Source organism: Tubulanus polymorphus, unplaced genomic scaffold (genome assembly GCF_964204645.1).
Source record: "Tubulanus polymorphus unplaced genomic scaffold, tnTubPoly1.2 scaffold_35, whole genome shotgun sequence".
Classification (NCBI taxonomy): domain Eukaryota; kingdom Metazoa; phylum Nemertea; class Palaeonemertea; order Tubulaniformes; family Tubulanidae; genus Tubulanus; species Tubulanus polymorphus.
Genome location: NW_027437442.1, coordinates 43,798 through 71,596, shown reverse-complemented (window position 1 = coordinate 71,596; position 27,799 = coordinate 43,798). Strand labels below are relative to the sequence as shown.

Sequence of the window (27,799 nt, the reverse complement as noted above, 5' to 3'; positions counted from 1 at the left end):
GACTATCGATTTATATAGATGCATTTTCCCGTATAATTAACTTTTATAACCATATGTGTACAAATGTAAATAGTATTGTAAATATAACGGTGAAAGATTTGTGTTCTATGAAAAACCAGACAAATGACTGGACTGTTTTCCTAAAAGCTATTTTGTCTGCTACAAATAGTCTCAACCTGTTGGAAGTTGGCCAGTCCTATCAGCATATTAAAAGATTCAAACACATACTCCAAGAGCGGTATAAAATATTCTGGAAAACAAAAATTCAAAGCTTTAAAAAACTTGACTCATATAAGATCTTCAAAACAGAATTCAGTTTGGAACCCTATTTACTACTGAACATTCCAATTTCCTCTAAGACAGCTCTAACCAAATTAAGACTCAGTGCACACAAACTTATGATTGAGAAAGGGCGCTACCTAGGTATCCCTAGGGAAGAGCGCTTATGTAGCAGATGTGGAGTAGTAGAAGATGAGTTCCACTTTGTAATGGAGTGTGCAAAATTTGATAATTTAAGAACAGATCTGTTGAATAAATTTTATAATCAATATCCTAGCATGTCGAATGTAAATGATAAAGTCAAATTTGTAACTAAAATGTCCTCTGTAGAAATGGCCAAATATTTAGAGAAATACATTGAGAAAGGGTCTAACTCATGAAAAAAAAACAACTGTCTGAAATCAGTAGTGTTACGTCGCAGTATCCGTTATCGGCATTAATTAATTAAACTATCACTGAATCACTTACTGAAAACCTGTTTACATCGTGTATATATGCATATTAAACTGTTATTGTTTTTATTATCTCTATCTTTTAAAATGTTATATTTTATTCCCCTGTCTTTATTGTACTTAATCTTATAATGTTTAACTACGTAACGGAACAAAGAATTAACTGAATTGAATTGAATTATCGCATTGATTTGAGTATCTATTTACATGGTGCTTCATATCACTTCACAGTTCACACTTATTTATTTACACGAGCAGAAGCTGAAAGATCTCAAAGGTGCATAGTTTGAAAACTAAAGGTTTCCATATGTCACCATCCATACCAAATAATTTCGTGTGATACAATCTACTATAATACAAAAAAATAAATAATCAAAATCATCTTCAGTCGCTCACCGAGAGAAATAAGTAGAATAAGACAGTCTAATAGGGAATCTTCAGCCTTGCTTTGAAAGACCGTGACGGATCTGACAATCGAGTTGTGATTGACAAACAGACGTACTTTGGCACTTATATAGGCACGCGGCGTGACGTCACAATAAAAACAAAGGCTCTACAGGCTCTTGACCGAGCTCTGCCGAACGATTTAGGCATTAATGAGGTTTACTACTTTTCAAGGTGCCAATATAATAACATGCCAAAATGTACGGTGTTTGAACTTCGCTGAATCGATGAACCAATGAATCGCTGAATTATAAGATTATCAGTTAACTCATTAACTGAATTATCAGTTTTCTCCAAGTAAACTCTTTTTCTATTATATATTATAATATTATATTATAATAATATATGTTATTATATTGGCACCTTGAAATAAAGTTTCATAGAGATATTGCGGTGCTAAGTTTATCAATGTTAAGAGGTAATTAGTTTTGGTTTGTGGTCTTTTGGTGGCCAAAGCAGTTGAGCGTAATATAATTTAGGGAATTCTAAGCATCTCAAAAACTTTGATTTTCTATTCACAGAACTGTATTCAAAGCATACAGAGTTCTGTATACAAAGCATATAGGGTTTAACAGTACCTTTGAACCTGTCACGTATCACTGCAAATCTTTAACAGATGCTGCTATTTTGAACAGGAAATAACCATGCCATCTCAAAATGGTCACTTTTCAATAGTTGACTTTTAGAAACGATGTGTTTTGAGAGTAGCTGCTATGGTAGGAGTTACTATCACTAAGTCACTGTTAACAGGCGGGTGGTTTTACAGTCACCTCTACTGCTAGTGTGCACTATCGAAACCAGATGTTTCAAAATGGTCACTTTTCAATAGTAGACTCTTCGAAACAGCCACTATAGAAAACCAACCGAATTGAAAGGAATACTATTCCAGAGTGACTGTTTTGAAATGTATACTACTGGAAAAGTAGCCGATATCGTTAATTGCTTATTGTTCTCAAGTGGCTACTAAGTAAAAGTAGACGTTTGGGCTCAAAAGTGTGATAGACATGTTCTTGGATTCAGCCTTTCATATTGAGAATCATAATTTCAACTGAATTTCAAAAACAACTAACGTTTTCATACTTGAATAAAAACCGTGATATGATTGCGATATTCAACTGATTTTATCGGGGGAATACTGGCTTGCCATCGTAGCCGAGGATTACACGTACGGTACTTAACCTTTCAAACTACGACTCACGTTGAACAACAGTTCAAATCCAACCAAAATTATGAGTATGGCCAACAGAAATAAACTAACTTTAAGATTAATGCTGGTCAAACGTGTGACAGGATAGCGGTAAATATAAAAAGCAGTATTTTAACACCCCTGGGGCTCATGTTTATCTACATACGTAGTACGTGCTGAGAAGGCACATTAAAACCAAAACCTGATTTCTATTTCAGTTGCAAAAACTGGTATACGTATAACTTTGATTTATGTACACAACACTATGAGAAATATTGTTGACGACTATTTGAACTTTGAACGGCTGAATTGATAATGATTTTTCATGGTTAAAGACATTTCCAATGCGATACAAAACCAGTTATTGGGTCAAACACGTAGTTTACGGTCACACTGTGGTGAGCCTTCATCGTAGTAGTTATTTCCAGAGCAGCACTGTGAATTAGATAATGGCATTGACAGCGATTTTAGCAGTTTCTGCAATTATTCTCGCATCAATCTTTTACACGTAAGTACTAATGGAAAATCGACGTTTTAGACATTTGAAAACAGATTTTTATATGTCCTCTCAACGTTTTGTATACACTCAGTTCTCGTACTTGTTCTTTGCTTGCAGATATAGAAAATGGAATTACGGAATTTTCAAAAGACTTGGGATTCCGGGTCCCGATCCGGAAATGTTTATCGGTAATTTCAAACAAGCGGCAGATCAGGTAAATCTACATTCACCTCTACGACTATCTTTACTTAATCATGAAAAGAATACCTTAAAAATCTATAAATACCTTTATGACATCGTTAGATTGATTTATAAGTTTTAAGTTTAAGTTTATTGAAATAGACCATCATGGTCTTTATATTCTTCGAGAATAACCACCACAAACTAAAACGCGAAAGGATTTTATAAATACCAACAGCTGCTATGGCATATTATTAAGGTTTACTTAAAATCCCACAATCATTTCCTCATTAAAATCGTTCATTATAGTAATAGTAAAATATTTCGAATGTTAACTAATACCGCCATTCGAAAATTATGAAATTTATCTTAGTATTTGATAATCTGCTGAAATTGTAATGGCGCCATGAGCACGTCGATAGTTTATATTTTCAGGGTCTCGGTAAAACTCTCTTCAAATGGTATAATGATTATGGACCGACTTTCGGGTAAACCTCTTTGCATTTCAAGCTACTTTTGGTTAAAAAGGACCTCAAAATAAACAACATTATTCGCAATTTCTAGCAAAGGATTTGGAAAAGCAATTTCAATTTGAAAATAAATTAGATTTATCTAAGTAATTCTTCAGTAATAAAATGCGCAGATCGGGGTTGGTAGATCTAAGAAATGAGTGGTTCGGTTTCAAAAGACTTATGCCTTCCAATTTTGGCACTGGTTACGTTAAATCGTGCAATTCAACAGTTATATATCCAGTTAGCCATGGTTAAAAATGATACTGATAATGCATCGTTTAAAAGGCACTTGAAATTTTCTGCCCTAATATGTGTTGACAAACTGTTCCATGGACGAGGAGCAGAGGCGGAAAATGGTCTTAGAAAAAAATTCTTGCTATTGTTTGTCACATGCTCTCCGTGCGACGTTTTGATCCGTGATTTCATTAATAATCGTTTTATCTACCTTTATCATGCGTCGATTTGTTCAGTGAGGAATTTGCATTCAGATGTAAACAACAATATTTACTAAAGTAGTTTTTGTTTTCATTTATGAGCGATAGTTAACTCAGCATACGCTCGCGTAATACTGCAAAAACTGTTGCGCGGACGCTCGGAAACGTTGCTATGACGTCATCACCTATTCATTAGCATAACAAAACACATTAGGTGGCGCCACGTGACGGGCCGAAAAGGGAGTTTTTCAGCATTACGCGAGCGTATGCTAGATAAACAATCGCCGCTAGATAAAAACAAACCAATTTATGCCAATTCATAATTCATTTCTGAATGCAGATATATTACAAAACAAATTGATCCAAAACGTCGCACGGAGCATTTGTGATAGTTGTATTACGTAGTTCAACTACGCAGCCTCAATAACAATTGAAACATTCGACGAACATTTCGATATCCGAGCATGATTTATTTTCTCCAGATACTTCGAAGGACCGACTCCGGTACTTGCTACAACCGATCTAGAAATCATCAGATCCGTCTATATCAGCAATTTCAGCAATTTTCCCAATCGTAAGGTAGGTATGCCGCTACTCGCATATTTCGTGTTAAATATTCGAAGCAAAAAATTAGTTCACCATAAATTAACTATTAAATTAACTAAATTAAAATTTAAAATATTTTTAGGTTCATAAACCAAAATATTACCACAGTACCCACCATACATGTATCAAACTCATTTTTCTAATTGATAGGCATAGTTTTCCAAAGACCAGTAGAGTTCATTATTTTTTACTGAAATTGGAAGAAATTGAACGCAGACGACCGAGAAACTACTAATACCGATTGCCATATTAGCATTCTTGGTGGCTCCCCATTCTGAATGTATAATCGCCAAGGATACTATTGGATATTTGATACCATGTTTCTCCCTTCTGCTGAGCCTAAGAACTGACCCAGCCGGCCCCTATCTACCCTGAACATTACTTTTTCATGACGTGGATCAAGCTAACTATGCCTTTAACAGACCCGGAAGATGTAAAAATGTTATGACATATTTCATTGCAATCTTATACAAAATGACCTGGCCAATTGAGAGAAACAAGGCAGTACTATCATTTTTTGCTAATATATTAGATAATAAATAACCCCTGCTAAATAAAACGTGATTTTTGATTGGCTTATGATGACATCGCGGATAAACTGTGTCATGATATCATCTGGTTAGAATAGCCAGATGTACGTACATAAGCAATATGAAGCCTTTTCTCAGTCATGTGATAGAAACTTGCCAATCGGGGCAATCATTATAGGTCCTAGTTTCAAAGGATCTGAGAGACATTAATAAGACGTGAATATGGTTTCTGTTTCTAGGTAGTACCGTTTTTCCCAAACGATGACCACGAGGAGGCCTTGTTACCGATAATGAGCGGAAAACGCTGGAAACGAATCCGTTCGATTGTCAGTAGGACTTTTACTGCTCGCAAATTGAATGAGGTAGTACCGGTATATTAAGCAGAACACTATTATTTTGTTATTTGATTAATCTTGATCGAGTGTTTGATTTGAACCCAGTTCCACAGAGGTGGGTCAAACCTAACCTGACTGTAGACACATTTCCAAAGAAATTGGGTCCCAGTTACAGAGCTTTGTGAATTTTATTTGAATCTGGATCCAGTTCCACGATTACTGAGGGATTGATTTGACTCTGGACCCGGCTTGAAATTTAGTTTCGGTTTGATATGACTTCGTGACGCAGTTTCACATTGCTTCACATCTGAGGTTGTCTGCAGTTCCACAAGGGAGGGTTCAATCTATCAACCCAAATCCGCTATCAACCCATCACCATCACCATCAATAATAATGATAATAATAATCATTTTAATAGTTTATTATTATTATTATTATTATTGTTATTATTATTATCATTATTATTATTATTATTATTATTAATATTATTATTATTATTTTTTTTTTTTTATTATTATTATTATTATTATTATTATGGATATTATTAATATGGATATTATAAGTTACTATCATTATTATTGATATTATTATTATTATTATTATGGATATTATTATTTTTATTATTATTATGGATATTATAGTTCATCTTATAACATATAGATGGTGCCACAGATGAACGAAGCAGTTGATATTTTCTTGGAGGTCATCGAATCGAAAGCGAAGCAAAATAAACCATTCGACATGGTGAGGTCAGTGTCAAAAGTGTTAAGGCTTATATCTCTGTCAGGCATCGAATATTTCAGGCCCCCATCGCCGAATCGTACATACGTAATTTAGTCTTGGAAAAAATAATACTACATTTGATTTATCAATTTGGCTGTATAACAAGATGGTCTGAGACTAGCCTCGACTGTGCAAATAACCCGACACGCTATAGCTGTAGTTACAAGAGTGAACACTTTTATATCAAAAGCAGCACGGATTTTTAAGTGGAATTCGTCCTGGCGATTTAAGAACTGATTCTATCCCTTAATATTTCAAATCTTCAAGTAATTTCCGAAATGTGACTATGATCCTTTCGGCCCATTGACGTTTTTAATCAACACACCTAGGGCCACAAAACAAGCCCGGATATATTCATTTTCCATTGCTTCCATCGAGTATACTTTAGAACAACATCATTTATTTTTGGCTCTTACTTTCTCCAAAAACACGAAAGAAAACCCGATATTGTTTTCTAAAATCTAGTTTGTTTAGTGAATACAGCCTTGACGTGATCGCTTCGTGCGCGTTTGGATTAAAGATGGAGGCCCAGCGCAGTCAGCAGAGCAGATTCAGAGTTGAAAGTGAACGATGTTTTGCGAATATTTTTTCACAGACGAATATATTAGTCTTAGCCGCGCGTGAGTCTTTTTTGGTTCTCGGGCCTGCGTTTGACCAATATTCTCGTATCGTATGTATGTCACCCTGTCTGTATCCTGCTTGTCGGTTGCCTGTCTGCATGTGTGCGTGTCTGTTTTGTTGAAATAGGGCGTGGATGAAACTTCGTGAACTTGGTGTAAAACGGTGGTTTGATGAAACATGGCTATATGTTGCTATGGGTGTCTAGTTGTTTTAGTGTATAGAATGGTCCCAGTGCGCCACCTAGTGGCAGAACTAGAAATGTCCCGAAAACATGTTTGTACGTTCAGTCATTAGAGGATTGCTGATAACATGTCGGATGCGATAAGTTCGCATTTTATTTTCAATCATAGACATATACCACGGACGTACATGTGAAGTGTGTATGTTTGTTAGATATATTTGTTAGAAGCAAATGAATTCACTGAAAAGCTAACATCGTATAGTTCTACAGTCGCGATACATGTATAAACCCTATGGCAACGCCATTGCCTTGTGAAGAATATCAATTGAATTGAAGGGACATGTCTATTTTCAGTTATCTTTCCGGGATTGAATAATTTTCTGTTGCGTTTACGAAAACCTTTAGAGCTATGTGGACTGTATCAAGATCCGCAATTATGGGTAGAAGATATGGCAATGAAAATAATAGAAAGCCGCGAACATCAACAGAAAGTAGGTACATCAAATCTTCAGTGGAAAAATAAAAACAACGACTTTTATAACGAAAAAGAAACTGAAATCCGAGCTTAACTCCAGAACAGGTTAAAGTAGTCCAATTCATATTTGAAGTTAGAATACACCCAACTCGACGAAGTAAATATTGGGCTTAAGACGCGTGAATGGCCATTATTTTCTTGTTGACATCGATCAAATGACTAATTATTATTTTTTTTATTTACATCGTTCACATCGATCAAATGACTAATTACTATTTTTTTTATTTACATCGTTCACATCGATCAAATAAATAATAATTATTTTTTTTTTTTTACATCGCTTACGTCGATCAATTCAATTTAACTGTTTTCCATACTTTCGTTACAGAAAAAAAGAGGAATTATTCATAAATATTTTCGCTAGCGTGGATAAATGAGATAGTTCTGCATCAATGCTAGCCTACAAAATTAACTTCGAAATTAAGGATAATTTTTCTGGAAATTAATTTTACTAAGCAATGCCCTGAACTTGATAACGTTTGGCCGCCGCCAATTAAACTTTGGTGGTATATGTTTCTGGTGCAAATTAGAATAATGATCTCATTTCAGGAGAACACGAAACTCATCGCTCATTTTACACTTATAACTTCTGGAAAGTCGTTAAAATCTCAAACGGAACACCGGGATGTTAAATGAACCCAATCGACACTTGGTTAGCTTAGGTCTCATGTAGTCAGGCAAATCAGATAAATACTGCGCAAAGCCAAAACTATCTAAAGAAATACGATAATTCATGCAATAATCATGAGTTTTAACATTACCCATTATATCTTGCGTAAAATGATCAGCCATATTCTAAGCTTAATCGAATGCTTGAAAAATTCACTACTTAGATTGTTATTAGCCCAATCTGCCCAACATGTTTTCGACTGTTACTATCCAAATTGCACCGTAGATTCCCCGCGAGAGGAGAGAATACAGGAGAGTAATTGGAAAAGTGGGCTTTCAGATCAGAGTACGAGAGTACGACACACCACTCATCACCACAAGTAATTTTTTATCCTAATAAATGGGAGATAGTGAGTACCAGACAGAAAACAATGGTGTTAATAAAAATCAATATTATTGCACTTATTATAAAAAATACATCGATAAATCTTATAAATCTAAATATGAAAAAACTGCAAATCATATAAAAAATATTATAGATTTTGAAACTCCAGAAAATTCCAATGAAAGAAAAGAAGGTTAGAAAATATGAATGTGGATGAGATAAAATGTGAAGTTTGTAATGAATTTATAGCAAAACGGAATTATAAATGACATCTCGAATCACAAATACACAAACAAAATTTAAGTAATAATATTTTAGGAACAGATTATTTTGATGATAAAACTCAGCAAGTAAAAAACCAGTTTCAAAAACTAAGTCTTTTTCAAATAAACCTTATATGGAAAATGTTAGAAATTATATCGATTCACTAGAAATAAAAGATACAATTGAAATTCTGGAAACATTACGCAGTAAAATTGGACCTGCTGCTATTATATTTAGATTTTTTAAAGGAGCAACAATAGATGATTATAGTAAATTTATTGAAATCATGGAAAAAATATAAGATTTGGTAACAGATGTTGAATATCCAAAAATTAGTATTTCTGGAAAAGTAAGTTTTATCAAATCAGAAGTTAAAATGGATTATAATATTCAAACACACTCTGAAGAAATAATTTCAAAAACACAAATAAAAGAGAAATTAGAAAAAATGTTTAATGAATTTAAACGTCATATTGAAGAAAGATATTTTGAGGGTTCTGGTTTAACATAGAATGAAATTATATTTTTAGATTTAAATATTTATAATACAAAAAGGAATAAAGCATCAAAAAGTAATACGATGTTTACAAATAATTCCAACTTTACAACAGAAAAGGATATTAAAGCATCAAGTTATATCAAATTACCATTTACAACAAAAGCAGTAATAAATGTTCAAAATGAAGATAATAAATGCTTTCTATGGTCAATTATAAGTTGCTTACACCCAACTCAGGAAAATGTTTGTAGAATAACAGATTACTGGAAATATGAAACATTATATAAAATTTATCAATATCCACTAACTATAAAGATGATTCCTAAAATAGAAAAAGTTAATAATTTAAAAATAAATGTATTCGAGTTAATGCAATTACCAGAGACAAAAGGTGAAAATATTAAAGATTATACATCGGAAGCTTTATATTTAACAGAATATTATGATGATGAAAATGTTATAGATTTGTTATATTACAAAAAAGATGAAAATGAACATTATGTGTGGTTAAAACAAATAGATTTATTCTTAAGAACAACAGAAAGTGATCAACATCGTAAAATTTATCTATGTAGAAAATGTTTATCTAAATTTATGACTGAGAATGCGTTACTAAAACATAAAGAATTATGTGATAATAAAGATTCTTGTAAATTAAAAATGCCAACAAAAAAGATTGTAAGTTGAAATTTACTAATCATAAATTTAAGAATATAGTGCCATTTGTATAATTCATGGGGATTTTGAATCGTTGAATAAAGAATTAACTGATCAAGATAGAAAAGAAATATATAACAAAAAGCAATTTTCAAAATCAATGGATAAAGGAAATGAACTAAATGAAGATATAATTCAAGGCCCACCAATTATAAATACAATTAAGAATGTTCATCAAAGAGCTGCTGCTTATGGCATTTACATAAAATCAAATTATCTTGAATTATATGAAAGTCAATATATTTCTTTTGGAGGTGAAAATGTTGTAAATGAATTTTGTAATAAAATCATAGAATTAGAAAGTGATTTTGCGCAATTATTAAACAAAAATAAAAGAATAGTTATGACAAAAGAAGATGAAATTGATTTTAATTATGCAACTCATTGTTGTTACTGTGAAAAACGTTTTCATTCATTTGATAAAAAAGTTAGAGAAAGTTATCGTGGAGCTGCTCATGAAGATTGTAATTTACAAGCTAAAAAAGTGAATTCAAGAAAAAGAATCACTTTCAGATAAAAAAAAACATGGAGAATTAGTAGATTTATACTTAAAATCAGATGTTATGATATTGGCTGACATATTTGAAAAATTTGGAGAAGTTAATTTTAATCATTTTAATGTTGATCCTTGTTATTGTTATTCAAGTCCTGGTTTAACCTGGGAATATGGTTCAAAATATACACATGTAGAATTGGATTTATTAAAAGAACCAGACATGGTTTTATTATTTGAAAAATTAATTAGAGGTGGAATTAGTGGTGTTATGGGAGATAGACATTTTAAAGCAAATGATGAATATAAATTATTGTATATTGATGCAAATAATCTATATGGTTGGGCAATGATGCAACCTCAACCATACAAAAATTTTATATTAACAGAAGTTGAAAATGATGATAAAACTGATTGGGAAAGTGCAATTATGGGTTTGAAAGATGAAGCACCAATTGGTTATTTCTTTGTAGTTGATTTAGAATATCCTGATAACATAAAGTTTAAAACAAGAAACTTACCATATTGCCCAGAACATTGGGCCGTAGATGATAGTTATTTCAGTGAATACCAGAAAAAAATAAAACCGAAAGATCATGTTTTTACAGAAAAATTGATACTAACACAAAATAATAAATACAATTATATTGTTCATTATAGAATGATACAATTTTATCTAAAACAAGGAATGAAATTAAAGAAAGTACATAGATATATTGAATTTAATCAATCGAAGTGGTTGGAAAAATATATAGATTTCAATGCTCAACGGAGAACAATATCTAAAACAGATTTTGAAAAAGATTTCTTCAAATTAATGAATAATAGTTTTTATGGAAAAACATGTGAAAATATTAGAAATAGAAATGATATTGAATTAGTAAATAATTCTGAACGATTAAGACATTTACAATCAAGTCCTAGACATTTAGGAAATAAAACATTTGAAGATTATTTAACCGCGGTAAAATTAAAAAGAACGTCAATGAAATTTAATAAACCTATATTCATTGGTTCAACTGTTTTAGAAATATCAAAATTATTAATGTATTATTTTTATTATAATGTTTTACAACCACTTTTTGGGGAAAGACATATTAAAATATTATATTTTGATTCTGTAACAGCTGATACCCAAATATTATTAAAATATAATTGTAATCGCTTTAGCATTTACAGGTGGTGATTATTTATTTAAACATATTGATAAAAATAGTTCATTAGCAGAACAAAGAAGACATAACTTAGCGTTAGAGAAATATAATAAAGCAGCAGAAGAACATAGAGAAAAAAGACAAAACTAAATCCATACAGTTTTGTCTTTTGATAAAGAATTATATAACCAAAATATATCACATAGAGATTTTCAATCAGTTGATGATGCAATGAGTTTCTATACATCCTCCCTCTGCAGGGACTCGAACCTGATGGCATCGCTACACTCAGCCACGGCACGAACCCCTGCATCAGTAGACCGGGTGCGCAGGTACATGCGCAGCTTTCCGAACGAAAACTGGCGGCACCAATCAGATTGCTCGTTGTATAATCGTTGAGGCAAATTTCAAGGAAGAACTATAAATGGGAAAACCCGGGCTAAAATAAAACGGGATTTCTGATTGGCTAAAAATCACATCATCTGAACTGCGCATGTATCTGCGCACACGGTCGATTATTGCAGGGTTTCGTGCCGTGGCAATCTCGATGCCATCAGGTTCGAATCCCTGCCGGGGGAGGATGGTTTCTATAACGCAGTAACAAATAAAGAAAAATTTCATTTGTACGAACCTAAATTATCAGATTATTATACCCCAAGTAGTGAACAACAGAAATATGAAATAATTTGGATTTTAGGTGGAACAGTTATTGTATTATTTGTTGCTTATGAATTTACTAATTAGTAATTTCTTTTCTAAATAATTGGATGATAAAGTTGATAATATTGATATTATTCTCTCATGATATAAATAAAACTGAATTGAAATTATATTTGGAAAAACAGAAAAAATTTGAAAGTGACTTAAAGATAAAAAAGAAAAAATATTTAAAAAGTAAAATTATATATTATTTTATTATTAGTAGTTCAGTTACAATTAGTTCTGTAATAACATTTCTAGCAATATTCAGTCCATTAACACCTTTAGCTATATCAATTGGAGCTTTAGGTTTAAGTTCAAGTGTATTCACCGGCATAAGTTCAAAAGTAAATATAAAAAGTTATAAAGAAAAAATAAAATCTAATATAAAAGAAATTAATAAATCAAAAAATACAGTTATTATATAATAAGTTTAAATGGTCATATTACAGTTGAAGAACAAGATAAATTATTAAAAGAATTAATAAATTATTAATTTCATAATTATATAAATGGTAGATAGTTTTCCAAAAGTGTTTCAATATAATGAATCAATTAAATATAATATTCCAGCAATAGATTTTAATAAAGATATTTCATATAGAAATGAAATTTTAGATTTGTTAATTAATTTAGATATTTATGTTACTGAAACTAATAATTTTAATGCAAAGATGGAAATTATATTTCATGTATATCTAATTAATTAAAAAAAAATGAAGGATGAAAAACAATGGTTATTAAAATCTAATATGAAGTATTGGCAGAACCAATTGAATTTTGCAGGTTATTGTGCTACAACAGGATGTGGAATAAGTTGGAATGATCATTTGAATAATTCAAAATATAAATTAATTCAATATTTTATTTAGATTTCATACATACTTGCAAATAAGATTACTATTAAATGAATTAGAGGCCCCTTTACCAGGATCTAGGTATTTTAAGGAATTAGATAATAATATTGATTTATCAAAGTTTTATAAAATTTGTAATGAATTTAATATAGATATAAATCATTCTGATTTTAGAACAAAACTTGGAACAATAAGATCTCTTCCTTGCCCTAAAAAGATTGCAGAATATTGTGCACTTCCCATACCATCTAATAGTTTTTATAATATCTATAATAATAAATTAGGTTATGGGAAAATAGAAACTAAGGATTTAGAAACATTAAATTTCAATAAATTACCGAAATTCTATGATAATTTAAAACAAGAAAATATAAATGGTTGGGTTTATTTTATTTTAGAAAATAGTGAAGGGTTAACAAAATCAGGTATACAAAGAATAAATTAATCAATTAGAACTTATTTGATTTGCATACTAGGCGCTCACGTTTAAAACAAGATCCTCAATAACTGGAAAGAATCATTTCATACAAAAATACATCATTTGATCCACAAAAACAATTCAAAGTTTTATTTGAAGATTCTATGTATAATGATAAAAATAGATCGATTCCAGAAAATATAGTCAGGTACCAAAATAATCTAGATAAATCTCATGTAAGATTAAATTATTGTATAGGCCCTAATTTGTTAATTATTTCTAATGATTTAATATTAAAAATGGGAAATATAATTGGTTATTATAATCTAATTAAAACTGCAACAATAAATAATAAGTTTGGATTAAATGATATAAATGAAAAGATTATTACTGCTCCAAAATTAATGGAAGGCGAAAAAACTAAAAAACATATTCAATCAACAGAAACTAAGACTAAAGATATGAAATTAAATGATGATTCTAAAATAAAAGATTACAATACTACAGAAAATATAAAAACTGATAATATTCAACATGAAATAATTAAAAGTAATAATCATAATATATCACATGAAGATACTAAATTAGCTATTACTTGTACAGGAATTGTAATAGGAGGAATATTTTATTTTTAATTTTAATTTCTATATGATATAAATGGATGTAGAAGGTGGAGAAGATATTGGAATGGATACTTTTGATGAACCCGGCATAACTGAAGAACAACCGCCTGATTTTAGTGAAACAAGTTTTAGTAACGATAATGAAACAGCATATAATTCTAATTTAGCAAGACCTGATGCTAATGAATATGTTACGTTCAAGATTGGACATTGAAAATGAAAATCCAGATTTAATAAAAAAAGAATTAGAATATGATGAATTAACTGATAAATTTAAAGCAATATTAAAAAAATCTGGATTCAATATAACTAATAAAGGTGTGAATTATTTAGTAAAAGATTTAAAATATTTAAATGGTGATTATTATTGGCATTTAAAAGATGACTATTATGTTAAGGTATCTTTAATAAAAGTCTCGATAAAATAATAACAAAACCAACTTTAATTAAATTAGAACAATCTAGAATTAAGAAAATCAATAATGATGTTATAACTGATGTTACAGAACAAGAGATAAATCAAAATAGAAGAGAATTTAATCGAAGAAATGATGATTTTTTTAAGATAATCAGTGAAAATTAGAACCAGAAACAATTCCTATTCAAGGTATTAATTCCAAAACTTAAATCAACCGAAGTTCAAACTGAAAAACTTTTACCGAATGGATTAATAGATGCAACAGAACAACAATTAAAAGATTTAAATATATTTTCTGATAAAGCAATTAGATAAATTATTAGTATAAGACTTGCATCTGATAAAATTGCGCATGATAAAATGATTAGATATGAAAAAATTAGAACTTTAGAAAAAGATAGAACTGATAAAATTAAAGAAATAGAACAATTAAAATTAGATAGAGATAATAAAGTTATTGAAGAAATTGAATTTAAAAAAAGAAATGCATATTTAGAAAAAGAAAAAGATGATTTAGAATATAACATAGAATTTCAAAAAGAAGAAATTAAATTATTAAAAAAATCATATGATTATAATATTAATAGATTTAAAGTTATTTTTAAAGATTTGTTGATAAAACCAAATTCTGAAATATCATTAAAAGATAGAGTAAAATTATTATTTAAACTAGAAGGTATAATAATTCTTTCAATTCTAACAGCTGTAACTATGTTATTTACAACAATTGGCTTCGCTATTTTAGATTCATCAAATCTACGCTTACACCCAATAAACCGGATAAACCTCCACGTCATCATAATTCTATACAGGATAAAGTTCAAGATGGTTTAAAAAAATTAGCAAAATATCTATGGGAATTACCTAAAAAATCTGCTGAAGCTTTACCCGGAGTTATTGCATCAATTGTTGGTTTTATATTAAAATCTGCAGGAAGTATTATTAACTTTGCTGCTGAACATATTATTTCATTTTTAATTACAGTTGTAAGTGCTATTATTTTTGGGTTAGTGAATACGATAAAAAATAAATAATTAATTTTTTGTCAAATAAATGAGTGGGAGTTATATAGATCCATCTAAGAAGTCTAGAATATCTAATGCTATTAAAGCAGAAAGATCTCATCATATAATTACTCATAATCCTTCTAATATTAATCCCGATAATTAAGATAAATTAGATAAGATAATACCACAAAATTTAGTTAAATTTAAAGATATAAATGAATTCATGTTAGAACAACCAACGTATACAACACATAAAAAGATTGTTAGAAAATATAAAACTCGTAAAACTATGGTAAGTTATGTAGATCAACAGTGGCAAGGAGATTTAATTGATATGAAAAATGTTAAGAAAGATAATGAAAATTATTGGTGGATCTTAAACGTAATTGATATTTTTTTAGTCGTTATGTATGGAGCTTCCCACTTAACAGAAAAGATGCTGTACAAACATCAGATGTTTTAAGAAAATTTCTTTCAGGTGGTAAAATAAAGCCAGAAAAAATACAATTTGATGATGAAAAAGAATTTGATAATTCATCTGTTCATGAACTCTTAGATAATCAGAATATTGAATATTTTTCAACAAAATCGGATAAAAAAGCGGCAGTTGTTGAACGATTTAATAGAACATTAAATGGAACTTTTAAATGGATCGAGGTTTTACCAAAATTGATAGAAGGTTATAATAATTCTTATCGTTCTTCTATTGGAATGAAACCTATCGATGCTAGAAAACCTGAAAATGCTGAAATTGTTTGGAATAATTTATATGGGGTATTTCTTGTAGATAATTTTGGTGAACCTAAATTTAAAGTTGGTCAAAATGTTAGAATTTCTAAGTATAAAAAGATATTTGACACAGGATACGATCGTAATTTTACTCGAGAAATATATAAAATAAAAAAGGTAATAACAACAAAACCACATGTCTATAAATTAGAAGATTTAAATGGTGAAGAAGTTGATGGGTATTTTTATGAAGAAGAATTAAGTTTAACTACTGAAAATCTAGAACAAGAATATAAAATTGAAAAAGTATTAAAAACAAAAACTGTTAATAGAAAAAAATATTCTTTAGTAAAATGGGTTGGATGTCTAGTTGAATTCTAGTTGTTAGTAGTTGAAACAAAGATCAAATAAAATTCAACAAGAAATAAATAAAAACAACAATATTTCAACTAGCTTGTTAATCTAGTATATTTTTATTTACATTTATGTTAAATTCTAGTTGAATTCTAGTTGCAACAACACAACTAATGTTTTTGTTATATAAATAGGTGGTGAAAAGAAAAAAAAATCCAAAAATAGTGATGTTCCAATTGAAAAAACTTTGGATGATTTTGGTATAACAGAAACAAAATTAACACCAGATAATAATAATGCTTTAAATAATATTACTACAAACAATAATTATGAATATTATCTTTATTGCAACATCAATTAGAAATATTAATAGCATCTGGGAAATGTAAAAAGTTTTATTAGTAAAAATTTAACTTATAATGAATTAGATACAATGAAATCAGATGAAATCATTAAATTATTTAAGATTTATGAAACTGCGAGAATAGCTAGAATTAATGATGCGATATCAGAAAATGTAGTAAAAGGTTATAGTAAATTATTTAAATATATGCTACCAATTCAAGATGAAAATAGATTATATTCCGATTTAAAAAACGATTATTTAGTATGACTGAATTGAATAAATGCATTGGATATTTATCATTTCAATTAGGTGGATATGTGACATTATCATCAACTGGAGTAATAACATTTTCAAATATTGAAAGTAAAAATTTTTCTATAATAAATGAACGAGGTGGAGGAAGTGAACGAATTAACTGTGAAGAAAAACCGAGAACTCGGTAACAAATTGAATGGTCTCGGCAATTATGAATTAAATCGAGAGAATTTAAAAAAGCTATTAAAGAAAAAACAAATAATGAAAATGTTAATAAAAATGGTGAAAATATTATTATTTCTACTACTTCTAATAATAGAATATTTGATAAATATTTATATTTTTTACAATTGGATTTGTAGTTGTATTCATTTTGATTGGGTGTAGTTGGTATAGGAAATCAAATAAAATTTATGACATTAATAATTCTGAAACTACTGCTATTAAAATGAAAATACTTCTGAAATTCTAAAATTCACAATAAAAAAATGGATAAATATTTTAGAAAAAAAAATTTTATTTTTAATTAATTGAATATCCCACTACTTATGTCTATCTACGAAGCAATTAAATTGTCCAGATAAGTCATTTCGGATTTTTGATATACAATATTTTTATTTTTTTATTATTTTATTTCTTAATTGTTTAGTCAACAATTTCTAAATCATGATGCCCGTCTTCATTTTTTCCATGATAGATTATTTTAAATCCTTCTAAATCTTTTAATTCCTCTGTACTCAATGCAACCCATTTATCAGGTAAAAATACTTTGAATTCTGTCGTTGTACTTAGATTACAGTAACTTGTAGTTGTATTCATTTTGATTGGGTGTAGTTGGTATAGGAAATCAAATAAAATTTATGACATTAATAATTCTGAAACTACTGCTATTAAAATGAAAATACTTCTGAAATTCTAAAATTCACAATAAAAAAATGGATAAATATTTTTGAAAAAAAAACAATTTTATTTTTAATTAATTGAATATCCCACTACTTATGTCTATCCACGGAGCAATTAAATTGTCCAGATAAGTCATTTCGGATTTTTGATATACATTATTTTTATTTTTTTATTATTTTATCTCTTAATTGTTTAGTCAACAATTTCTAAATCATGATGCCCGTCTTCATTTTTTCCATGATAGATTATTTTAAATCCTTCTACCTTCTAAATCTTTTAATTCCTCTGTACTCAATGCAACCCATTTATCAGGTAAAAATACTTTGAATTCTCTCGTTGTACTTAGATTACAGTAACTTGTAGTTGTATTCATTTTGATTGGGTGTAGTTGGTATAGGAAATCAAATAAAATTTATGACATTAATAATTCTGAAACTACTGCTATTAAAATGAAAATACTTCTGAAATTCTAAAATTCACAATAAAAAATGGATTAATATTTTAGAAAAAAAAAATTTTTATTTTTAATTAATTGAATATCCCACTACTTATGTCTATCTACGGAGCAATTAAATTGTCCAGACAAGTCATTTCGGATTTTTGATATACATTATTTTTATTTTTTTATTATTTTATTTCTTAATTGTTTAGTCAACAATTTCTAAATCATGATGCCCGTCTTCATTTTTTCCATCATAGATTATTTTAAATCCTTCTAAATCTTTTAATTCCTCTGTACTCAATGCAACCCATTTATCAGGTAAAAATACTTTGAATTCTCTCGTTGTACTTAGATTACAGTAACATAAATTTGCTGATATTCTATCTCCATATTTAGCTTTTATCTTTTCTAATTTTAATATTTTATGTTCAATTTCTTTTGTAACATCGACTAACTTTTTTATTTAAAATTGTTTTTTTGCTGGTTTTATTCTGTTATTTATTGTTACTAAGAATGCTTTTCTATCTCCCATTTATTATGGGAAAAAATTACTTGTGGTGATGAGTGGTGTGTCGTACTCTCGTACGCTGATCTGAAAGCCCACTTTTCCAATTACTCAGGAGTTTATCCAAAAAGTAGAAATTTTACAGGACACATCTGTTATCATCTTAAACCGTTATTTGAGGACTCTATTTTGAATATCGTATTGCATAGGGAGTTTACCAATTTTAGCATATACCATGGATGTTGGCGTTCTAGCTGATACCTAGTTCTCACGTCGACAATCAGCAATCAAGAACTTGATAGTCGACGAGTCCCTGAGTTGACAATCGGCAATCGTAAACCAGATTGTCCACACAATCACCTACATCATCTACATCAACCTTACAAGCTCAGCATTAATATCACCCTCACAATCACAGCATATATGTCACAATTGCATCATCTATATACCCTCACAATCACAGCATCTATTTCACCCTCACAATCACAGCATTTATATCTCCCTCACTATCACAGCATCTAAATCACCCTCAAAATCACAGCATCGATTTCACCCTCACAATTACAACAGCTATAGCACCCTCACAATCGTACCATCTATTAAACCCTCACAATTACAGCATCTCCTTCACCCTAAACAATCACAAAATCTATATCACTCTCGCAACCAAAAAATCTGTTTCACCCTCATGATCACAGCAATTGGTCGACTATCAGGTTTCTGATTGCCGATTGTCGATTGTCGGCTTGTGAAAACTACTTCACGTGCCTCCTTTCATCGATCAGCGCGTAGTACTTCTTTTTTCGGTGAAATGTCCTGGATCTACTAAACCGGATGCCGGAGTTGTGTCCTTATCAGGCAGTGACAAATCGCTTAATGGCTACTTATATTCGTGTGACATCGATCTTTTTGTTGATGATTCACATTTCAATTGGATGATACATGATACTAACAGTCATCCCCTCGATGAAAGATTAGACAAATAGCTGACTATCTTGCTGTACCATCTGGTGTGATCCATTCTTTTCTCATTTATCAAAGGATGTATGCCTAAGATTCTGCATTAACAGTTATATTGGAAATTGCGTTATTTTGCTATTAAAGCCCTTTTCGTTGACTTCGATGGATACTATAGTTTTCATTGTCGTAAAGCATCTGCGATTCGTGTAACTTTTAATGTAACTTTGACATTTCAGACGGATCGTGTCGATTTCATTCAGTTGATGTTAAACGCGCATGCCCAGATCCCCACTTCCTTCAACAGCCTTTCGATGTCATATGATATAGATGGAGACACCGAGCCGAATGTCACGGAAAAGAAGCTGTCGGCGCCATGCCAACAAAATACCCTCACGAAAAAGGTAACTTCTACGAACCGATTGCAACTCCATGATGATGCTACGTTTTACAAGATTTTCTTTTCATTTCAAGTACATGTGCGTTACCTCCTGCTGGTAACATCTGTTGCTTTTGCTAAGTTCGTTGCCAGCTCTGACGCTCAACGGTTAATATGGCAGGCCAATCGATCTCATGTGAAGTGTGAGAACGGTTATCATTTGAAAGTGTGCCGATGAAACATTTGCTAAGGTTAAGACGTACTAAAGAGACACGCTTACTGTAGATATTCGGATCTTGAAAGTGTGCCGATCAGATTTCCAATGTCTGGTGTCGGTTATTTACATTTAACGTTAAATTGTATCTTTTTCTCACCTCATAGGAAGTAGTGGCTACATCTACGGTATTTTTGCTAGCCGGTCACGAGACTTCAAGTACCTCACTTGCCAACGCCACCTATCGACTGGCGTTGAACCCAGAAGTGCAGGACAAATTATTCGAGGAGATCAACCTTCACATACCTGAAAACGTAAATGTCAATCTCACAATGAAACGGAAGGAGTAAACATATTTCTGCCGTTAAGGTTTTGGCAGCACTGGTGTCAGGGGACAGCTATTCTGCAGTTATATCTTAATTACCAACGCTGTCAATGGAATGAATTCGATATGTTTTTTGTCAGCTGACATAATCACCTCGTAGTCTACTTTCAAATGTTAACGGACTAGTCAAACGTGGCTGCTAAACCTTTATCGGCGTGCTTTAGAGATGTTTAATAGTCGTATGAATGATTTGAAATTCATAGGGATCGCCAGCAATGAGCAAAAGTACACAAGTGGCAAACAAATATTACGGGGATAGAATTCGTTTTTGAAACCTAAAATGTAATTCATCTGTTGTGCTGTAGCGGCTATCCATTTTTCATAAAAGATTTTAATTTTATTGAACCGCTAGTTGTTAAAAAGCTTTCCCTAGTCTACTGACCATGATTGTGGTAAAATATTGAATAAAAAATAGTTCGAAAATACGTATTACTAAATACTACATGTATTTATACTTTCAATACATAGTATAATACATTTTGTTTTCCGTGTCGAATACATGTATATCCTAATAGTCAGGCTCTATTGTACCTTAAGTTAAGGATTTCGTATAATAGCCTACTTTCCATAGATCATCCACCGTTTTGAGATTGGCTCAAAAAGGAAATGTTTTTAGTTATCAATTCATCAATGGTGCTTTCTTCCTTGTTTTTATAGAAACCGGTAGAGTTGGCTGATCTGAAGCAATTCTCCTACTTAGATATGGTGATTAGTGAAGTGTTGAGAATGCATCCTTTGATTCCTAGGTAATTATTAAAAAATCTCGAAAAGATGAAATTGTACCTATCAAATGATGAATAGTTTAAGGTCCCAGTTGACGTATTTTCCTAATAAATGCTCTATGCAGGGCTAGTCAATACTAAAAGTCCACCTAGAGCCATTTACCTGAGAATAGGATGGGTCCGCATTTATCTAATCTAAACCCTACATGCTTCAGATGGCTGTAACGGCGTCATACCTGCCCTACGGCAAGACTGATGTTATTTACACTCTACGAAGGCAGTGCGCACACTTCTCTACTGCGTCAGTAGAGTTGCCAGTACATCGTACCTTAATGAATCAAAAATCTACTAGAAATTTGATGCCGCCAGGAGGGGATAATGGGGGCACACATTAATCGCAATTGTTCTTACAGCATTCAAAGTTGGTTTTGCCTGGGCGATATGATTTCCTGACTTGATATGGGGATACTAACTAATCAAACAAAGAAAAACTCAAATTTACTTCTGTTTGAGTTGAATTTGTTGCAACCATTGATCCATTATTTGTCTGTGATTTTGCTCTGTGTTTTCTCCTTTGCGTTTCTCTATGATAAGCTATAACAAATTATGTTTTAAACACACTTCACACTTGGAAACTGTCTTTGAAAAATCAAAATCTAATTTTGAATATATCTTATACGGAATTCCTGTACCGTTATGCCAATTGCCAATTTTCTAAATAATCGGTTTCTCAATCATCTCTAAGATCTGGACATTCGTTGGCATGTCAGGCTTTACCCCGGTCATACTTAGTGGAATTAGAATTGAATTTGGTTCAAAATGAATGGGGTACCCGCATCGCTACTGTGGCAATCAATCAATTTCCAATAACACTGTACCATACGCTTATTGGAAACGTCAATCTTATATCTATCTGATGGCATATTTGACAACATTTCCATTTTGGAGCCTAAAAAGATAGTTCAGATTTCATTGAAAATGAACTTATGTTCACTACGTATAACTGAGTGTATTGTAGCCTCCATCTGGTTTGTGCCGATACAACATTCAAAGTCACTACCGTTGATCGGGATTGCCCCAGCTACGCTAAGTCTGGTGTAATCAAAAGGCCCATCCGGGGTCTATTATCCAAAACAAATCATGATTCAATTCTATGAAAATTGATTAATCCATGATATCGATGTCAGTGAAACATATTTACGAGAATGATGAGTTTTGCAGTAGGTCGGTCACATATAAATGTAGGTTTATCTAAATAATGTGGATGGTAAAAAATAATGTGGGGATTAATGATTAGGAGGTAAGCGTCTTAGGCTCGGTAGAGTAAGGGCAAATTGATTGATTAGCTTTTCGTTATGTTTACGGGCCAAATTATTTTGAATGCTATTTCTTAGAAAGCTTATGAGAAGTGAAAGATCAAACGTTGAGCTGATCGAAAATGTTGCTTGAACTTTGAAAAAGACTAAACGCTTTCTCGGGAAATTTCCAAGGGCTTAAATTTTCTTGAAATTTCGAATTATTGTTGGATTATTGTTAAATTAAGTTGAATTATTGTTTTGTTCAATTGCTTTCCTTCAGTATCGTCGCAAGGCGGTGTCAAAGTGAAGTCACTGTAAATGGCATCCGTATACCATGTGGCATGAACGTGACGGCCAATGTGTATGCTTTGCATTACGACGCTGACCACTGGGGTCCATTCGACCCTGAACAGTTTCAACCGGACAGGTTAGTAAGGATCTAGTGAAATGCAATGCTAATTCGATAACCAGTTTTCTCTATTATTGTAGTGCTGAGCTTGCCAGATATATTCTTTACAGTAAATCACAATACTCAGACATTTCTAACTCGAACGTCGGACTTAGTTGATCAAATACTTACTTAATAAGTGAAGTACGATAGCTAATGAGGGCCATTCGATGTTATGTATTAACTGATCATTAACACAGATCAATTTTGCGGGCGCAGTTATGTTAGACGGGGTTTACTGTATCTATGAACGATGTAAAAACATTATTTCAAATTTCTACTTAGGTTTTTGCCCATGTATCAAGATCAAAGAGACCCACTGGTTTACATGCCGTTCGGGATCGGACCAAGAAACTGTGTCGGGATGCGATTCGCCATGATAGAATTAAAGATCACTCTGATTCGATTGTTGAGAAATTATCGGTTGTTACAATGCGCCGAAACTGAAGTACCCTTACAAACGCAGGAGCGAGGGACCATCGTCCCAAAACATGGGATATATATCAGGGTCGTAAAACGTTAGCATGCCTTCAAATCCTTCCTCAGCACCGATTTGACCCGCGAGACTCTACTACATTTTTTGTTAGTATCCTCGTAGGGATTTGAATCTCATGACACATCCATATGATTATGGCATGGCGAGAAACAGATTCAGATCACTATGTAGATGTAAGTAAAGCCACACAAAGAAATACCCTTGTTTGTCATCAGTGTTTTTGTTTGGTGCACAGCGAATTTTCTTTTTATTGCTTTCTTGAAATTTGAAATTTGAAATGAAAAGCTCAACCAGAGAAGAGATGCGGGAAGGAAGTGTTTTACCATTGCCAAACAAATACCAGTAGTGCAAGAAGAACATGTGCCAAAAAAACTTTATTTAGAATTAAGAAGCTCCCTATAGACTATATCGTCAGTATTAATTGAGACTGAAACAATCGTTTGCGCTATTTTCACGCTTCCTCAAAATGAAATAAGATGAAACCATTATCGTACACCATACAGCTATGCGAGTGAGCGGGTTTTAATTTTTTTTTTAAAGACGATTCATTCTTTTCCGACGCGGGCGGGTGCATTTGGCCTTTTGATTTGTATAATTGCCACTCTCTATGACGCGGGCGGCATTAAACTTTCTTGAGAAACTAGGGTTCTTCTTTGTGTGGACTAGGTCAGTAGCCTTAGATTTGAGATAACCAATTCCCTCCGCTAATTTGTTAGCCCACTTGGGACTTTAGTCCCAGCGGGCTATTGCGTTCACTTTTCGTCCGTCGTCCGTCCGTCCGTTCGTCCGTCCGTAGACGGAATCCAGTTATTTTGGGAAGTTTTGAAGACGCTTCAAGGTAATGTCTTGATATTTGATTTATACATGTATCTACCCTAGACACATCTTCAGCCTAAAAACTGGCCCTATCAGAATCAAGATGACCGACTGGCAGCCATTGTTGTTCGCCAAAATCAGCACTTTTTACACATTTTCGAAGTTTACGAGGTTAATTTTGAAGACCATATGATCAATTACCTTGATCTTTCGAATATATTTGAATCTACCAAGGGCCCATCAGCATAAGAAAAATTGGGTCCATCTGACTCAAGATGGCCGTCCTATGACCTTTTTAGTGCCCAAAAATGTCAATTTTGGCCAGAATTCTAGGTCCTGTAGCTTCCTACTGGTTTGCCATTTCTCATTGCAATTTGTGATGGGTATTCTTTGTAAATGGATGTTTTATACCTGAGATAGGTATTTTTGATCCACCAATTATGACGCAATTGGCGGCCATCTTGGTGTCATTAGTACTCATTCGTAGGTGGGAAAAAGTTTTTCGACATTATATTGTTACCTGAGCATATTTTGTTACAACAATAAATTAGAAAGTTGTAGCGTATAACGTGTTCTATGATTGGGGTGAGTTTCAAGTTCATGGTTTTTTGTATATGGCCACCAGGGGGCGTTGAATAATACAATATCTTAGTATTTCTATATTATATTTGTACCAATACATATTTTGTTACCGCAATCAATTGCAAAGTTGTAGCTCATGACATCATCTATGATTGTGGTGAGTTTTAAGGAAATTAGTTATTCTATATGGTCACCAGGGGGCGTTGAATAGTAGAATAACCTGGTATTTCCTTATTATATTGGTACCTAGGCATATTTTGTTACCATGATCAATTGCAAAGTTGTAGTTCATGACATGTTCTATGAATATGATGAGTTACAAGGTTATTGGGTTTTGAATATGGTCACCAGGGGGCGTTGAATAGTAGATTAACTAAGTATTTCCATATTAAATTAGTAACGAGGCATTTTTTGTTATCACAATCAATTACAAAATCGTACCTGCTGACATGTTTTATGATTGTATTGAGTTTCAAGGTCATTGGTTTTTGTATATGGTCACCAGAGGGCGTTGAATATTGGAATTGTTAGATTGTTGAGCATTTGAAACCACTTCCCAAGTGGGTATGGTGTCCCTGGACCCCTAGTTTATCTTTATCTTTAATCCCATTTCCATTCATTTGCCGTTTCTCACTCATTGATTGCCCCCTATTTTTATCCAATTTTAAACCTTTAAATTAACCTCTTGTTCTAATAGACTGTAGATTTCCTGGAGATGGTTGTCAGTATCATGTCGAAACGTCAAATAATAAAATTATCTCCAAGAAACTATTTTCGTTCTCATAGCTTGATTTTACATTATACAAAACACCACTTTAATCCGTCGGCCATTTTATTCGAGTAAATACATGTTTGTTGAGTCACGATGGCTTGACTTGCCAGACAATACACTAATGACCACTAGGGGATCTACACTTGCCGCAAGTCAACTCAGCGGTAGCTGAGTCTTCGAAGAATAACCGAATCCTTCGTAGATAGTTATTGTCGTACATAATCTGGTGAGCCCATGGTTAGTAATTCTTCGATATGTTTGATAACTAGTTCACCACTACCTATCGAAAGAAGTCGACGGTTTAAAAATCAAATAATTGATGATTTAGAAATGGAGATGACTATAGTTAATTACTTTTTTAAAATTAACTCAACTTGTGCTAGATAATTCGGCGAGTTAACAATCAATCTTACCTCTAGTATCTACATCACATGCACTCTTTCGCACAATGATCCGCTTACTCTCTTCTCCAGAAGAAGTAATTCGGGTAAGAGTGGTGGTTAAAAAGTTGGATCAGTCGTTGGATCAGTGCTTTTAAATCGTGACGAGTAAACGCCACAGGAACATAAGTCGGAGATGTTGGAGTCGTTGTTGGTGCTATCGTAAATATTGGTACATCTGGAATCGTTGTAATCGACGTAAAGACGTGAGGGCTCTTGAAGGGTCGATGGCACTGGAGTTGTTGAAGATGTTGGAGGAACAGAGGTCTGTGGTGTTGGAGCTGTTGTTGGTGCTATCGTAAAGGATGGTAAATCTGGAATTGATGCAATCGGACGTGATAGATCTTGATGAGTCGATGGCACTGGAGTTGTTGATAATGTTAGAGGGACTGAAGTCTGTGGTTTTGGAGCAGTTGTTGGTGCTATCGTGAAGGATGGTATATCTGGAATTGTTGTTATTGGACGTGAAGGATCTTGATGAGTCGATGGCACTGAAGTTGTTGGTGATGTTGGAGGAACAGATGTCTGTGACGTTGGAGCTGTTGTCGGTGCTATCGTGAAGGATGGTTTTTCTGGATTTTTTGTAATTGGACGTAAAGGATCCTGATGAGTCGATGGCACTGGAGTCGCTTGTGATGTTGGATTAACAGAAGTCTGAGTTGTTTGAGCTGTTGTTGGTGCTTTCGTTTCGGATGGCAAATCTGGAATTGTTGTAATCGGACGTGAAGGATCTTGGTGAGTCGATAGCACTGGAGTTGTTGGTGATGTTGGATTAACAGAAGTCTGTGATGTTGGAAGTGTTGGAGCTGTTGTTGGTGCTATCGTGAAGGATGGTAAATCTCGAATTTTTGTAATCGGACGTGAAGGATCTTGATGAGTCGATGGCACTGGAGTTGTTGGTAATGTTAGAGGATCAGAAGTCTGTGGTGTTAGAGCTGTTGTTGGTGCTATCGTGTAGGATGGTATATCTGGAATTGCTGTGATTGGACGTGGCGGATCTTGATGAATCGATGACACTGGAGTTGTTGGAGATGTT

At 32.2% G+C, this 27,799-nt stretch overlaps 1 protein-coding gene across 2 annotated transcripts; it reads left to right on the top strand.

Moving 5' to 3' along the window:
- The first annotated feature begins 2,732 nt into the window (after positions 1 to 2,732).
- LOC141914507 (cytochrome P450 3A11-like) lies at positions 2,733 to 26,310 on the top strand. 2 transcript variants are annotated; one of them, XM_074805729.1, is made up of 13 exons: positions 2,733 to 2,869; positions 2,978 to 3,074; positions 3,476 to 3,528; positions 4,469 to 4,569; positions 5,366 to 5,484; positions 6,118 to 6,206; positions 6,706 to 6,860; positions 7,397 to 7,533; positions 20,451 to 20,615; positions 20,972 to 21,118; positions 21,847 to 21,935; positions 23,490 to 23,636; positions 23,943 to 26,310. In XM_074805729.1, the coding sequence occupies exons 1-13, from the start codon at positions 2,811 to 2,813 to the stop codon at positions 24,178 to 24,180; spliced, it is 1,596 nt and encodes a 531-aa protein (XP_074661830.1). In that variant the 5' UTR covers positions 2,733 to 2,810; the 3' UTR covers positions 24,181 to 26,310. The 2 variants fall into 2 exon arrangements, with proteins under 2 accessions (XP_074661830.1, XP_074661831.1); XM_074805730.1 differs by lacking the exon at positions 5,366 to 5,484 and having other exon boundaries at positions 4,469 to 4,565.
- Positions 26,311 to 27,799: the final 1,489 nt, after the last annotated feature.

Bases quoted from the DNA above. Each gene is read 5' to 3' on its own strand.
- LOC141914507 (XM_074805729.1), top strand. From the start codon at position 2,811: ATGGCATTGACAGCGATTTTAGCAGTTTCTGCAATTATTCTCGCATCA. The intron at 6,207-6,705 runs GTCAGTGTCAAA...TCTAAAATCTAG, and splicing joins AAACCATTCGACATGGTGAG to TTTGTTTAGTGAATACAGCC. The intron at 23,637-23,942 runs GTTAGTAAGGAT...ATTTCTACTTAG, and splicing joins GAACAGTTTCAACCGGACAG to GTTTTTGCCCATGTATCAAG.